The following is a 15681-nucleotide window of genomic DNA, read 5'->3' on the forward strand; positions in this document are numbered from 1 at the left end:
CCGGTGCGCGGCCCGGGGCTCCGTCGCTCGCCACCGCAGGGCTGACGGGCCCGCAGAGGCCGCCGGCGAGCGCCGGTCCCTTCCCCCGCCCCGCGCAGCGGGGCCGGACCCCGCCAGCGGCGGGCACCGGGGAGGATCGGGGCCGACTCGCGGCGCCGGCGGACGACCGAGCGCTCCGAGAGAGGGCCCGGGGTGGGGGGCGAGCCGGCGGCCCCGCACCCTGCCCGGGGGAGCCGCGCCCGTGAACCGGCCCGGCCCGGCGCTCACCAGGGGTCCGGAGCCATGGCCGCCGCCGCCGCCGTCCGGAAGAGCCCCCGCGCTTCCGGCTCGGGTCAGCTGACGACGGCGCCCGCCGAGGCCCAAACCCCGCCGTGCGCAGGCGCAGGGCGGAGGGGTGGGGTGAGTGGTGCATGGGTGCAGAGCGTATGGGTGTATGGCTGCAGGGTGCATGGGTGCAGAGGTGCAGGGCGTATGGGTGTATGGCTGCAAGGTGTATGGGTGGCAGAGGTGCAGGGTGTACGGGTGGCAGAGGTGCAGGGTGTACAGGTGCAGAGGTGCAGGGTGCAGATGTGCAGAAGTGCACAACGCAGCAGTGTAGGGTGCGTGGTGCAGGGTGCAGGGTGTACTGCGCAGGCTGCAGAGGTCCATGGCTGCAGAGGTACTGGTTGTGCAGTACAAGGTGCAGAAGTGAGGGTGCAGAGGTGCTGGGTGTGCAGTACAAGGTGCAGGGTGCACAGTGCAGGGGTGCAGAGGTGCATGGAGTGGCACCGCAGAGCTGCACAGTGCAGAGGTGCAGGAGTGCAGGATGCAGAGATGCACGGTGCAGAGGAGCAGGGTGCAGGGCTACAGCTGTCCCAGCTCTGCCCTGGCCCTCCCGCTGTGTCTGTAGAGCGGGGGCCTCGCCTACCAGGGCCCCGGGCACCAGCATTGGGCTTTTCTTAGTGCTGCCAGACGTGGGAGCAGAGATGGGGCTGCTGCCAGCCCTGAGCTGTCTGCTCAGCTGAGGGGCTGGGTTCGCCTGCCCACGCTGTGGCAGCCAGGCCATTAAGGAGGGGTAGAGCCCTCACAAGCATGGGGCAACTGAAACCCCTCGTTCCCTCGTCCCCAGTCGTTTCCCCCATTGGCCGTATCTCCATAGCATCGCATTTAATCTGCAGCCAGGGCCCCCTTGGAAACCTTTGCGATTTCTTGGGGCGCTATTGGGACTCCCAGAGTATTTGATGCTTTTCCTAAACCCCGGGGGGGATTTGGGATTTTTGCAGCATGCACTCAGCGATGCTGCTGCACAGGGAGGGATGAAGGCTTGTGTGTCTGGCCAGGCCCAGGGTGTCACACACCTCCAGCCTTTGGTGCTGAGGAAGAAAGAAATCCTTTATATTTTCAATTTTGCATGTTGATGGCAAGCTTTGAACTCAGCAGCAGCTCCTCACGGCACCAACGGTCTCTTGCGTGCACCTTGCACCCAACTCAGGTGCCTTGATGCCAGCGGGGCAGCTGTATATTGCTATTGCAGTAATAATATTGTGGTCTGGATTAAAATGTACCGCTATAAGCATGGCAGCAGGGGAATCTTCAATCGAACAGTGCCGGGGGAGCTTTGGTACAGCGAGTTGGAGAATAACTGGGACAGAGAAAACCAGGAGGCAGAGAAAGCACAGGGACACAGCTGGCATCCCCCAGGCCTGGGTATCCCCACGCCCTCGGGGACCTAAGAACGTCAGACAGATACTTGAGTCAGGAGCAAAACTGCATCCAAGCCTGTTGCTTCTTCCTGATTTTCCAGGAGCCCTTTTTCATCTTCCAGAGAAGCACAAAATACACTGGAAGATGCAAAGATGCAGCCCAACAAAACGTGCTCAGTACTTAGGCAATTTTCCCAGCCTCTGTAATTCTGTGAAATAACAGCCCTGAGTGCCAGAGCAGTTTATTTCTGAGCAGTGAAGTCTGGAGGGACCAGACAAGTGCTGGAAAGCAGGAATCAATACTCTGCATCCCAACAGTATTATCCCTGTATTATTGCACATCAGGATCTACTGCAGTGGTGCACAAGTTAAGAAGGGAGTGGAGCCTTTTAAGGAAAAAGTTGCTTTTTTGTTTTTTTCAGGGTTTTTGCACCAGCATTAAATACCAACGTAAGAGAAGAGGACAAGGAGCCTCTGTGCCTGACACTGCCAAGCCCTGAGACACACCATCCAGCCCCACATGGGACGTGTCCTGGTGCTGCGTCTTCCCAGAGGGCTGTCTGCCCTGGTTAGCATCTCTCTGCAGCACACCCCTCCTTCCTTCCCTCTGCCTTCCTCCTCCCTTCCTCTTTTCCTCCTTCCGCCTTCCTTCCTCCCTTCCTCCTCCCCTCCCTCCCTCCTCCCCTCCTTCCTCCTTCCCTCCTTCCTCCTTCCCTCCCTTCCTCCTTCCCTCCCTTCCTCCTCCCTCCCTTCCTCCTCCCTCCCTTCCCCCTCCCTCCCTCCTCCCTCCATTCCTCCTCCCTCCTTTCATCCTTCCTTCCTCCCTTCCTCCTTCTTTCCTTCCCCCTCCCTCCCTCCTCCCTCCATTCCTCCTCCCTCCTTTCATCCTTCCTTTCTTCTTCCTCCCTTCCTCCTTCTTTCCTTCCTCCTTCCTTCCTCCCTCCTTTCTTCTTCCTCCCTCCATCCTTCCTGCTTCCTCTCTCCTTCCTTCCGTCCCCCCCTCCTTCCTCCCCTCCCCACCACCATGTGAACCCAAGGCTGAGCAGCAGGTCACCCTCTCCATTCCCACCCTGGGCTGCAGCTCCTGATGTTCAAGGGTCCCTTTCAACCGCCCCCACAGTGCCGCCCGCAGCACCCCGACCCTCCCCATGCCCGGCACAGGCTGTCCCCCCCGGGCAGGGCTGCTCCAAACCCACGGGCTCCCTGCGGCCTTTTCTCCCTGGCTCCTGCCTTTCCCTTCCTCGAGGCAGCGGCCGTTTCCCTTCTCCAAATCCTCAGCCCCATCCCCTCGCCCCGCGCATCTCCAGATGAGAGTTGCTGCCTCCCCCTGCCCTCCCCTGCCCACGCCGATGTCCATCCCTGTCCCCCTCGTCCCTGTCCCCCTGCCAGCAGCAGCAGGCAGGGCCAGGCTGCCGGGAAGCCAGCATGATGCTGGACGGTGTTGACGCTGCCAATATTTTGGCTGCAGAGGCTGCAAAGGGCTCTGCGGTAACCGGCCAGCAGGTGCAGGCCCTCGCTTTTGCAGCAGCCTCTATCCAAGCCTGAAGAGCCTTTCCCACAGCTGATCTGCCAGGATTTGGCCTCTCCTCTTTTTTTGGGGGTGTGATTGGTGACGCAAATCAATGCAGATACAAACATCAGTACGGGTGCCTGAAAAGCAGCAGCAAGGCACTGATAGGGATGTTTTATTGCCCTCCTCACATGGGGCTGCTACCGCACTGCTGTGGTGTACCGCGGTAACGAGCGCATCCTCGTCAGCCTATTTACAGGCGGCTGCAAGGCCCGCTGTGCTCCCGGTGAGCGCTCGCACCCGGCGGCGAAGCCCGTTTGGCTGGGGCTGGGGCTGGGGCGGCTTTCGAGAGAGGGGCGAGAGGAGCCACGCATGCAATGGGGAGAGAGTGCTGCCGGAGCAATGCCACCCCCGGGGCTGGTTTGGGGAGGTGCTGAGCACCCCCAGGCACCGCCTCATTTCATGTCTGCTCTCCTGCAGCGGCTGGGCAGGGCTAGGGGACATGCTGGGGTGAGGAGCAGGGACACATCCCCCTCCTGCTGCGGGACAGGGCTGTCGCAGAGGGGCTGAGACCGATGCTCTCGAGACGGGTGCTCGGGACTGTGAAGCTGCAGCCGAGGAGGACCCATGAGCCAGAAGGGTGCTGGGCACCAAGCGACGCAGCGTGGGGCAGCTCGGGGAGCCCTGCCAGCCGTGGCAGCCCCCCGGTGCAGGCTCCGTCCCCAGAGTGAAGCTTTTCTCACCAGCCCTCTTTGCAAATCCGAATTGGGCTGGCTTTTCTCGCAGGCAGTTAGCATGAAACATTGATGGCCTTCAGCTGCGTGGCTCGTCCAGAGCTTGTGCGGGCCTCTACATATTTAATTTTTTCACCATTAAAAACGCATGAAGTGATGATCCCTTTTGCACCGTCCCTAATTCACTTCCATCACCCATCTCAGTGTGGAGCGGAGCATCTGCCGGGGAGCAGGCAGGCCGATGGGGGAGCTACTGGAGGTTTCAGAGCTGCTTCAGTCTGGCAGGGAGAAGCATCACTGTCCTAGAAAAAGCAAACGAGGAGAAGGCGGCTGACAGGGTCCTGGGGAAAAGCAGCAGGACCCACTGCTGTAAGAGCCTGGGCAAAAGGCTTTGAGTTGGAGAGAGAATAAACAACGCCTCTGCACTGGGAATGGGAGCAGGGTGCAGCGTGGGGACCCCCGGCAGCCCCAGGAGCGGAGCTGGGGGCCATCACCTGCCCCTTCAGATGCAGCATGCAGAGCAGAGCCACCCATCCAGCACACAGACCGGCTCTGGGTGCAGAGTAGGAGCCTCCCACTGGGAAAAAGCCCCTCACCTCCCTCCCACCCAGCGCAGCACCCTGGGGGGCCTTTCACTGATGCAGCCCCTCGCCCCCACTCCCTTGGGCTCCCAGCTTGCCAGGAGCAAAGGGAGGAGAGGAATGACAGGACAGCCATGCTGCTCTCATCAGATTTTGGCACATCATGGAGGAGGTGCTTCATCCAGAAAGGAGAGGGTCTGCAGAGGGACTGCTCTTGCTCGGCAGATGCCCCGAGGTCAGCAGTGCCGGCAGATGCTCAGGGATGCACTGCAGGTGCAGGCAGACCCCGCAGACCTGCAGGCAGAGAGGCAAGGCAGGAGTGACCTGTAGTTGCTGTTATCACAAAGAAAAAATCAGATATTTTAAGGAAAAAAAGATCCTTAAAAATTTTAAGATGCCTATAAAGATGCCCACTTTTAAGTACAGCCCGAACCATGAGTTCTCCAGGTAGCAATGTCGGATCAGTGCAGTGCTGCTGGGAGCAACTCTCAGCCGTTGGAGAGTACTTTTCCTTCAACTTGGCTCTTTGCCTGTAAGTACAACATACGGTTTGTAATTCTGCAACGCATTTTCAGGCTAAAAGTCAAACAATAACAACTATTTCAAAGGGGGACAGATTGGAAACACTGAAGCACCACAACTGTGCCTGCAACGATCACATTTTGTGCTCCTGCTGTGCAACTGTGTACATAGGAGGCATGAGGTGCTGCGGGGTGCAAGTCTGCACCACCCCAAATTTTTCTCAGTGGTTTTGCCGGCCTGTGCTAAAGAAGTGCCGCACACACGGCCGGCACAGCCCCGGCACGCCCATCCCCAAAAAGTGTCCCTAAGGGCACCCAAGACGGTTGCAGAAGGGCATTATTTACTCCTCGTGGCCCCAATCTCTCCGTTATCACCTGGTTCCTGGCACTTGCTGCTCATGTGCTTCTCTTTCCGACTCCCCTGGGACTATCCAGCAGGAAGCGGTTGCAAACCCACTTGCCGTGTTGATGTTTCCTTCGTTCAAGGACAGGCGACTGCCACAGCAGCAGCCCCAGCCCTCGCTCACCCCCGCAGCACCGTCCTTGCCTCGTGACGCTGGCGAAGGGAGTGAACCCCAGAGTGGGAGAATGAAGGTTATTCTTGGGAAAAATAAATGATTAAGTTTAATGGTCGTGTTGCTGGTTTGATGGCTATCTCCTCCCACGGGGTGTTTACGTCCCCCTCCCTGGCCTCAGCGCAGAATTGGGGCAGGAAGGGGTGACACGGGCGCGGGAGCTGCTCCACCCCTCGCCCTATTTACACCAAATAAACCTCCTGTGCCGGCGGGTTGGCACTCCCCTTAAAAGTCAGGGCAGGTGACAGGGGCAGAGGGGACCCGGCTGCGGGGTGCACCGGAGCCCGGGCACATGCTGCAGGTGGGGCTCAGCCTGCCCCGCTCCCCCGGGGGTGCGGCTGGCAGCTTCCCCATGGCCGAGCCGGCTGAGGGCGATAACGCAGGCACTGGGCAAGGTGAGTGAGCTGCAGCCGGGGACAGCCGCACATCTCGCGCTGGGGAAGATGCAGGAGGCTCTCGCTGGACCCGCTCGTGCCAGGGCCACATCCAGCAGAGGAGAGGGGCTGGAGCAGACCCACATTTCCTTCCCCAACGCCCCCGACATGTCCCGGGGCAGGCAGAGATGGTGCCACCAGCCCCTGCCCTGGGCCAGGGCACTGGCAGCCGGGTGGGCTCGGGTTGATGCTCCTCAGTACTTCAGGAAAGGCAGCACACAAGGCGAATTTGGGGACCACGGCGGTGCAAACAGCCCCGCTTCAACCCCAGTGTTCATTTTAGCCTGGTTTCTATGGCTAGAAGCCTGCATGACTGTACTCAGGGTCTGTCTGTCTTCAATGCAGGGAGTCAGGCTGAACGGCAACCAGTTAAAACTGCTGCCCTTTCCCTGAACCAGAACTGAACCTGATCTGCTGGTTTTGCTGAACTTGAGCAGGGGCCAAACTGAACTGGAGAGCAGGAGCCAGAGCCGGAGCCAGCCTGGGAGCAGCCTGGGCGCCCGGACCCCCTCAGCGTGCCACCACATGCTGCCATGCACGCAGCACACGGTACCAGGACCACGCTGTCCCCCGTGTCCCCTTGGGGCCTGAGCAGAGAGGTTTGGCTCAGTGCAAATCCATCCTAGACTCCCCAATCCAACTGAGCGCATCCAAGATAAATACATCAGAGAATTAATGTGTGCGCTAATCGACTTTATCCTTGCCAATTAATCACCACCCAGCAGAACTCACCTACGCGGAGACAACTCCCGTCTTGCTTGTACAGGGTTTGGAGCTGAGCTCTCTTCCAACCCCAGGGAAAATGCCGCTCGCTTCTCTCTAGGAGGAGCTCAAACTCTGCTCTTCCCAGCACAGAGCTGGCGGCTGCCACAGCCCTGCCACAGTCCTGAGTGCGGGAGCTTCCCCCGAGGGTCCCCCAGGGACCTTCTGTCTCCAAGGGGCTTCCCAGATGCTTGCCAGCCTCTGCGTGTGGTCCCCCGGACGGGGTCCTTCCAGGTGCATGGGGGCACGCAGGAAACGGGGACCCTTTGGCACCCTGCAGGCCATCCCCGCACCCTTGGCGAGCCCCTTTTGCTCCAGCACCTTCTCCTTTCACCTTCTCTCTGGCACCCGTGTGGCCGGAGGGGTCGGGAGACTTTTGCAGGAGACTTTGGCAGAAGGCAGTATGAGGGAGGGCAAACACCTGAGGCCAGCTTTGCTCGCTCGGTCTGGGCTCGTAGCAGCCTGGTCCTGGGCTGCCAGACCTGGACAGGACATTGCCTCCTGCCTCGCTCTGTCCTTGGGAGGGGACACGATGCAAATGGTCCCTCTTGGCCTCAGCATCGCTTGGGCCCCCACTGCCCGTGAGGTCCCCACCCACCCCTGCAGAGGTGGGCTGGAACTGAGCTGCTCGTTATCCTCAGTGGTGTAACGCTGCTGTCCCATGGTCATCCCTGGGGGACAGGCCTGCGTCCCTGCTCTCTGCACCTCCTTCTCGGCAGGTCACAGGCTGGGAAGTCAGGAGCTTTTTGAGGGGCACAAAGCCCTGCATGGTGTGGAGAAGCAGCCCTGACACTGAGCTGGTACCTGGCCCCACACTTCCCTGAGCCCCTGGACAGCAGTTTCACCAGGGCCCTGAGCCAATGTGAGCAGGTGAGGGCAAAGTGAGCAGCTCCAGCCAGGCAAAGCCTTCTGAAAACCCTCCCTTTGCAGGGGAGGGGGAGAATAACTATTGAAATACAAGATGTTGCTGTAAGACTTCAAAGCGTCACCAACCAGGGTGAAATGCTGTCAGCTGGGGCAGTGAAGCATGTTGAATAAAAGGTCTTTGTCCTACAGAGATGTTTGGCTCATCTCCAGTCACCATCGTGATCACGTCTGAAGCTGACACCTGGGACATTGACGCCTCCTCTTGTCTGGGCTGTGGACAGTTCGTGGACTGGGACAGGATGCCAGACCCAGAGCAACAGGCACATATCCCCCGAGACATCCTCAGCAAGCCCCTGAAGGAGCTGAAGAAGCTGGCAAGAGAAGGCTACTGGGCAGCGAGCCGTGCTCTGAGAGCTCAGGTCTACCACCAGCTCATCCAGCAGGTCACCTGCCGGCTCGTCACCCCAGATGCTCTCGTCTACAGGGATGTGGCGAGTCGGCTCTTTGGGAAGCTGAGTGTGAGCTCCCACCCTTTGCCCGAGTTCCTGGAACGATGCTCCATGCCCACGTACTGTCTCAACGTGGAAGGGGTCACCGCCTTGAAGAAGATCCTCATCTGCATTGGCAACCTTTTCCCCGACATAACCTACAGCCCAATCCTCCCCTCTCTGGTAGCTCTGCTGCTGCACTACAGTGAAGATGAAGCTCAGTGCTTTGAGAACATCTCTCGCCTCATCGCCAGTAATGCTCCCCACACCAGCTACATTGACCAGTCCTTCCTGGCCCACCAGGCCTCCTGCATGACTTTTGGGGATCTGGCCAACAAGCACTGCCCAGCAGCTCACAAACTCATAGCCAGCACCTCTGAGAACGTCTTTGAGGTCTACTCCAAATGGTTATCATGGCTTTTTCATGACCTCCCCTTCAATTACGCCATCCGCGTCTTTGATGTCTATCTGCTGGAGGGGCAGAAGGTCCTCTACCGTATTGCTCTGGCCTTGCTGAAGCAGTACAAGCTGTCAGTGACCTCTGCTGAGCTGGAGGGGACTGACATCAAGGCAGACCTGCAGGCTTTTGTGCAGAACATTGCTGAGCATGTGACTGTCGAAAAACTCCTAGAGAGAGCCTTTGGCATCCGGCTGTTCTCCCGCAAGGAAATCTGGCTTCTCCAGATGGCCAACAGGAAGGCGTTAATGGAGAAGGGCATAACCATGGTGCAGAGCAGGTAAGGAGACCTCTCTGTTTGCCAGCTCTTGGGGTTAAGCAGACAAAATATGAGTTACAGTGGAGATACAACATGAGGGGGGCTTCAGGGATCTCCCACAGCTATGGCGACGCTGGGTGCCTCACTGCCCCTCACAAGGGACCCTGTTAGGAAGCACTATACAGTTAGAGCTAGCGATGTTAACAAAAAGCTCATGATACAAAAGGCATGACAAAACCTGATGCACAGGGGCTGCACCCCTAAAAGCAGATGGGCCCCCCAGCTTGGCAGTAATGGATGTCCTCCCTCACGCAGGCAGTCCTTCCACCTGGCCGTGGACATGCAGATCTTCAGCTCCAGCATTGTAACGGTTCAGGAGATGCGCATCATCTGGTCCTGGATCCCTGAGCGCTTCTCCCTCTTCCCCCCACTGCTGCTCTTCTCCACCTCAGAAGATGGGTGCAGCCTGCAGAGGTAAAGCTTCATCTGCTTGTCAGGTCAGGCCAGGTCGGATGGGCCAGGTGTAAACCTGGGAAGAGGTTGGTGTTGTAGAAAGGAGCAACACGTAATGCCCATGGGGTACATCTGAGGTCTTCTGGAGACTCTCCTGGGCTCAGTTGAAGATCTTGAGTGTGCTCTGGGCCCACACTGGCTGTAGGGGAGAGGGCTGAGGCTCAGTGAGGTGGCAATCAGCAACTTGGCACTGCATGGGGAACATAAAGCCCGGCAGATGTGCTGTGCAGGGGTATGTCCCCATGTGCCATGCCGTGCTGGGCATGCTACAATTGGCCAGGTCCAGCCAGCACGCCACCCCCAGGACTCCAGCTCCCTCCCAGCGGTAAGGAGCACAGGGCGGCTGCTGGACACTGCAGTCAGTGCTACGGCTTAAAACAGCTGAAAAATGAGTTTGCCATTGACTTCCCAAGACGTGAAGCAGCAAAAGCCTTCCAGTGGGCTGAGGCTGCCTTTGCATGAATGTTTTCAGGCAAGAAACCCAAACCTGCTCCTATGTAAGAGCACGTTAAGCTGAGAAGTTGCACCCAGAGAGCAGGCAGAGCTTAGGGCAGGGGCAGACAACATGTGGGTACATCCTGCGATGGGGAAGACATCAAACCTTCTAAACACAAGTTGAGAGAGACCAACTGTCATGGCCAATGCCCAAAATTGCAATAGAAAGACCAATGTCAGCACTGGAGACAACCCAGGGCCCAGTGACACGCACTGCCACGGCCATGGGGTGAAGGGTGCAGTGGGAAGCAGGGACATCTCTGCAACACTCAGTGCCAAGGTGTTTCTCTGCTGAGAGACTGGGAATGGATGCCGGGCTGTTCAGGGGCTGGATGCTGCCCATGCCACCCTGGTTCTCAGGGCAGTGTTTAAAGGTGGGGCTGCGATGGTAGTCCCTCCGTTAGCACCATGAGCATGCTCCCCCAGCCCATGAGGGGTGAGCAGGCATCCCATGGCCCAGTGGTGCAGCCCCATCTGGGAAGCACAGCCCTGCACCTTTCCAAGGCAGCAACAGGGTGCAGAGCCACGATTATGAAACACATTCAGATTAAAAGCAAGCTTGTTTGGCAAAATCCCCCCATGAAGCATGCCTCCCAGCCTGGTGCCTGAGGGTAGGGTGGGAGGATTTAGTGTTCGGATTTATCTGAGCTATTACCTGCTTCACCAAGCAAAAATGATGACTTGAGAAGTCCCATAAGCCAACTCCCTCTGTTCCTGCGCAAACACTGAAGCTGCTCAAGCTACATGATTATGAGTCTGCTGCTGTCCTTCCACGAGCTCCCTCGGGCTGGCTGCTAGCACAGCAATAGGCTGAGAAGAGCCACCACAACTCTCCACTGTCCTTCACAGCCTCATGCTCACCGCGCGCCCAGGCTGTCTGCATGACATGATGCTTCTGGGTCTCAGACCACCATCGACCCCAGCCCCCTTGTTCATCCCTGCAGGTTTTACACGTGCTGTGAAGGCTACGAACCGACGGTACTGCTCATAAAAACAACAGAAGGGGAGGTAAGTATTTCCCAAGCAGACAAGTGAGCTGCACTGGTGCCAGCGTGGGGAAGGGGACAGGGTAGTTGACACCACCAGCACTTCTTGGAGCAGCCACAGGGCTGCACGGTCCCTCTCCTGCCCTGCCCTGGGGTCTGTCCCCCTTCCCAGCAGAGAACAAACCACACCTCTGGCACCAAGAGCCGCCTTAGACACAGACTGGTCTAAAGGGTGCTGCTGGGGGGAAACAGAGGAAGAGTCAGTGAGCTGGAGAGAGGCCATGAATGATACTCTTTTATTGCAAATACAGACTAAATCCAGTCCTTGCTAGGCAGATTTCCCTGAACTCAGCAGATGCTTTGCCTGAGCCAGGCCTTGCTATCAATGCATTAAATGCAAGGATCTCTCTCTGATTGCAAGAGCAGCCACACAAGGGAAATGGAGGAGAAATAAGGACAGCTTCTACAATATTTTTAAGTTGTGAAATTACTGCAAAAAACCCTGAGCCATGCCTCTTTCCAGGTACTCTGAGAGTGGCTCATAAACCCGTATTTTATCTCTCCACTCTTCATCAAACAGTGGAGGCAAGTTCTGCAAATTGTTCAGGCATCCCAAAGATTTATTGACCTACCAGTCCTGATTTCCCAAGCCTGACACTTCAGCATGGTGTGGAGATAAACACCCTGCCACCCCCTAGAGCCTTGTGCAGACGAGAAAAGGTGATTTATAAAACCTTGTTTCCTACATGGTTTAGCTCATTTTATTCCTTAGCTAGTACCAAGGACAGGCATGAGTTCCCACCTCTCAGCAGGTCCCCTCCAGCCATGGTCAAGGCAAGGACATCCATACCAGGGTCAGCCTGACCATGGGTGGAAGAACCCCTGGGACTGGTTAAAAGCCTTGTAGGTAAAAAAACATGTGTTACCTGAGTCTTTGCCATTTTAAACCATATTTTCTCTAAAGACTCATAAAACAGGTGACCACCTTGCCACTGTCCAGGGGCCAGCTGAGGACAGGGGACTCCTAGACCCCTGTCTCCAGCATGTTGCAATACTGTTCATATAATGGTTTGAGCCACACAGTTATTCCTTTCCATTGCCAGGAGCCAGAGTGGCCTCGGGGGTCGAGGCACAGCTCCTACTCCCAAGCCCAGGCCGCGGAACACACCAGCACAGCCGAACTGGCCCTGCTCAATCAACCAGCATGCAGGTCACTGCAATCACCTCTGCTGCAAAAGAGCAACCCCCCAAATCTCCCAGAGTCCCGCCTTAGGCACTGAAGCTAAGTGGACTCATGTCCAGAGCACCAGTGACTTGTCAGTGCAGGATTTAGCTGGCATAGCAGAATTTGGGTCTCTGATTCCCACAAGGGACCTCGCAGAGCCCTTGCCCTCATGAACACACATGTGATAGCCAGTGTTTCTGGGGCTTCCCCTGGCCCCAGCCATCTCCCCTGCTGACAGCTCCCTGTGCTCTCTCCCGAAGGTGTGCGGGGCGTTTCTCTCCTCCGACTGGAGTGAAAGGAAAAAGAGTGGGGCAACATCAGGCTTTTTTGGGACAGGGGAATGCTTTGTGTTTACTGTAAGTCACATTTTACTTCTGGGTTTATGCTTATGGGTTTGTCTGTTACTTTTTCGTTTACCCCTCTGACAACTTGGGGCATGGTGGTACCAAGCTCCTTCCTTACCACGGTCCCACCGCTGCCCCTTAGCTCTGGGAGGAGGCAGCAGCACAGAAATTGCTGTGCTGGATCAGAGCAAATGGAGAATGAACTCCTGCCTTGGGTGAGCCTGCTTGCCCCGAGCCCCCAAGACAACGTGGAATAACCCAAGTGGGTCTTGGAGCATTCTCCTGGGATGACAGCAGGGCAGCATGTGCAGCAGGGCGGGTTTCTGCCCCGTTTGCATGGGGCAGCTCCTGGATGGAGCATTCCCAAATCAGCCCCAGCACCAATGCAGAGGGAGCAGGCTGAGCTCATCCAAGAGATCCTGGGGCAAAGTCCAGCATCCATCCAGCATCCCACCAGCATCCATCCAGCATCCACCCAGCAATGCGGGCAGTGCACGTTTGCCCATCTCCAGCAGCACCTGGCAAAGACAAAACCAACTTCTCAGTCACAGCCATCTCCAGAGCAGCCCTGGCACTGCAGATGCCTTGTCCCTTCCCTGCCCCAGGTCCAGACCTGGCACACAGCATTTGGCCCCTGAGCCATCTGGCCAGGCACCACCATCTTCTCCCAGCAATGGAGAGATGTTCCAAAGGACAGGGCTCACCATGTTTCTCCTTTCCAGGTGCACCCAGAGACAGAGAGGTACGAGTGGGTGTTCATCAAGAAGCCAGAGCTGGCCAAAGCCGTGCCGCGCTCACGCCAGCGGTCGCCTTCCCCCTCTCCTGCATCCCTTCTCAGCTCCTCCCCAGACAGCCACAGCACCAGCTCGAACCGTCTCACTGTGCCCACACCACAGAGGAGAGGCCGTCTCTCCCCATTTCTGGCCATCAGGCATTTCCTTCTGCCTTCCAAAACAGCCTCCATGTTCATGTCCGGGTCACAGGAAGGGATCATTATTGGTAATTACCAAATGGTGCCCCCTCCCCCCAACACACCGCTGCTTTGGCTGAAAAGGGCTCTACTCCAGATTAAAATCTGAGCTGCCTGTAGAGGCAAAGACCTCCTGGTTTAGGATATCAATTTAAAGTCAGAGGAGATGAAGTCAGCCCCCTCTTCCTCAAATTAGCAGGAGAGTGCAAAGCTGCACAAGGGCAAGGATGCTTTTTCTGAGAGCCTCAGCGGGGCTCTGCCAGCCAAGGGGGAGCACCATAGCCCAAACTTCCTGATGAGGTTCACACCCTTGGGGCTGGCATTTCCTTTCCCAGTACTTCCCTCCACTCTGTGCTGGATGGAGAGGAGATTTAGGTGAGGATCAGCCCAAGGAAGGGCCAGGCATGGTCACCCGGAGCAGACATGCCAGCTGTCTGCCAGCTCAGGCTTGGGCATGGGGGTTGAATCTTTGTGCCATTGCCGGGGTGGGTTCGGCAGAGGACTTCAGCAAGTCAGAAATGCCTGCAGCACTGACAGCTGCCGCTGCCTCCCTTCCAGCCCCTGGGAGCAGGATCAGGGCAAGCCCAGCTGCAGGGATGCAAGGAGCTTTCCTTGTTTTCCAGCTCTCCAAGCAGTTTAATAATTCAGCTTGTGCTACCAGGGCAACCTCTCGCACTGGCTGCCCTGCAAATAGCTCTCCGGGAGCTCTGCCTCCACGCTGACATCCCGATTAGCAGAGAAGGCAGCTCAGGGCAGCCCCAGCCCAGCTCTGCACCGTGGCCACAGGACAGAAAGCTGGGAGATGGGCACAATCCTGAAAGACCTTGTCAGTTGGGCCAGTGCCCCTGCTTGGGCGGCAAGGTGGGGAGAGCAGATCCCAACCATCTTGCTTGCTTTTGCAGGTGGAGGAGGAGGGCAAGCTCTGTCCCTTGACGCCAATCTGCTCTGGGGCCACACAGAGCACTGTGAGACGTTCGACAACCCTCCACTCTGCCAGGAGAACTTCAAGGTGCAGCTCTTGGAAGTGTGGGGCTTTCAAAACACCTAGGTCCTGTGAGGGACAGCCCCTCACCGTGCCACCCATGGAGATGGGGACCCCTTGCTGCACAGGCCACCACCCTGGCCTACCTGCTGCAGTCTCTGCCAGCAGAGCCGCAGGCACCTCCAGTCGCCATCCTCCCCTCCATGGTCAGCTGTTGTGGTGGTGTGGAGGGAGGGCAATGCAGTGCCAGGAACGGGACTGTAGGTGCTGCCTTCAGGGACATTTGAGGTCCTCTCCCACAGTTTAGACCTGGCCCTCTCCAGTCTGTCGCAGTTTAGGATGCTGGAGGGGAGGTGAGCCAGTCCAGTGTTTCTCACACGTCCCTGGCCTGTTTGCAGATTGGGGCTCAACAGCAAACCAGCGGTACCGCAGCACAGGCAGATTTTATAGGAATTTTGACCCTAGGCAAAACCAAACACTGAGGTACAAAGCTCACCAGAAACACCCTCGGACCTTGCTTCCCCTTGCTCCTAAGCCCACCACCACCCTTCGAGCCATACACAGAATTTTGTAGCCTCTGCAGGTTACCAGGACTCCCCTGCACCATCCAGCACAGTGCAAGAGACCCTTTTTGTCCATGGTTGAAACTGCTGATCAGTGATTAGCAAAGTCCTACCTGGTGTTTATACACCAGCACCCAACAAGAACCCCTCAGCTGTGTACCTGCCTTGTCATTTTTGTATTAAACTGAAGATCTATATTCACTACAAAGGGCTGATGTAAGACTGCGAGCAGTGAATACATATGAGCCTTAACCAACATGCCCTGACTACCTGGGGTCAGGACAATGGGAGATGTGCCATTTTAAAACATGAAATATGAACGTGTCTGTGTAGCTCAGTCAGACAAGGCAACCCTCACGTGAGGTTTGTAGACCATAGAGATATCATTCCGGCTGCAGGATGAGAACATCCCCCACATCCAAATATACTTTCCACTTGTGGTTTTATCTTTCATATATTCCGCTCCTTGAGCTATTCAGAGCAGGAGCTACAGCTACCTTGGTGCCTGCTTCCAGCAATGGGAGGAGGACACGGGCAGGAGTAAGGCGACAGCAAGCTCACACAGTACCAGTCATGCAGCAGACCTAGGAATTAATTGCTTGTAGCCTTCAAAGGGTATGCAGGTAAGGTGAGGAGGTGAGACACAGCCATCCGCACCCTTGTTCCTGGCCTTCGCCCACAGAGCTCAAATGAAAGAACACCGCCCAGTCACCCTTTCCCTTCAATCAAAAAG

At 57.1% G+C, this 15681-nt stretch overlaps 2 protein-coding genes across 3 annotated transcripts in view; one reads left to right on the forward strand and one right to left on the reverse strand.

The window, feature by feature from the left end:
- STX8 (syntaxin 8) overlaps nt 1-352 on the reverse strand; it is a 112558-nt gene extending 112206 nt beyond the window's left edge. For both annotated transcript variants that reach the window (XM_049812722.1, XM_049812723.1), the window contains exon 1: nt 268-352. In XM_049812722.1, the coding sequence (XP_049668679.1) occupies nt 268-284 (17 nt within the window). In that variant the 5' untranslated portion in view covers nt 285-352. The remainder of the gene's footprint in view (nt 1-267) is intronic.
- A 5543-nt stretch (nt 353-5895) lies between these two features.
- LOC126043813 (TBC1 domain family member 24-like) lies at nt 5896-14451 on the forward strand. The gene is made up of 7 exons (XM_049812686.1): nt 5896-5998; nt 7856-8891; nt 9186-9344; nt 10823-10886; nt 12350-12445; nt 13156-13432; nt 14306-14451. The coding sequence occupies exons 1-7, from the start codon at nt 5896-5898 to the stop codon at nt 14449-14451; spliced, it is 1881 nt and encodes a 626-aa protein (XP_049668643.1).
- Nucleotides 14452-15681: the final 1230 nt, after the last annotated feature.

This window comes from Accipiter gentilis, chromosome 10 (genome assembly GCF_929443795.1).
Source record: "Accipiter gentilis chromosome 10, bAccGen1.1, whole genome shotgun sequence".
NCBI lineage: Eukaryota > Metazoa > Chordata > Aves > Accipitriformes > Accipitridae > Astur > Astur gentilis.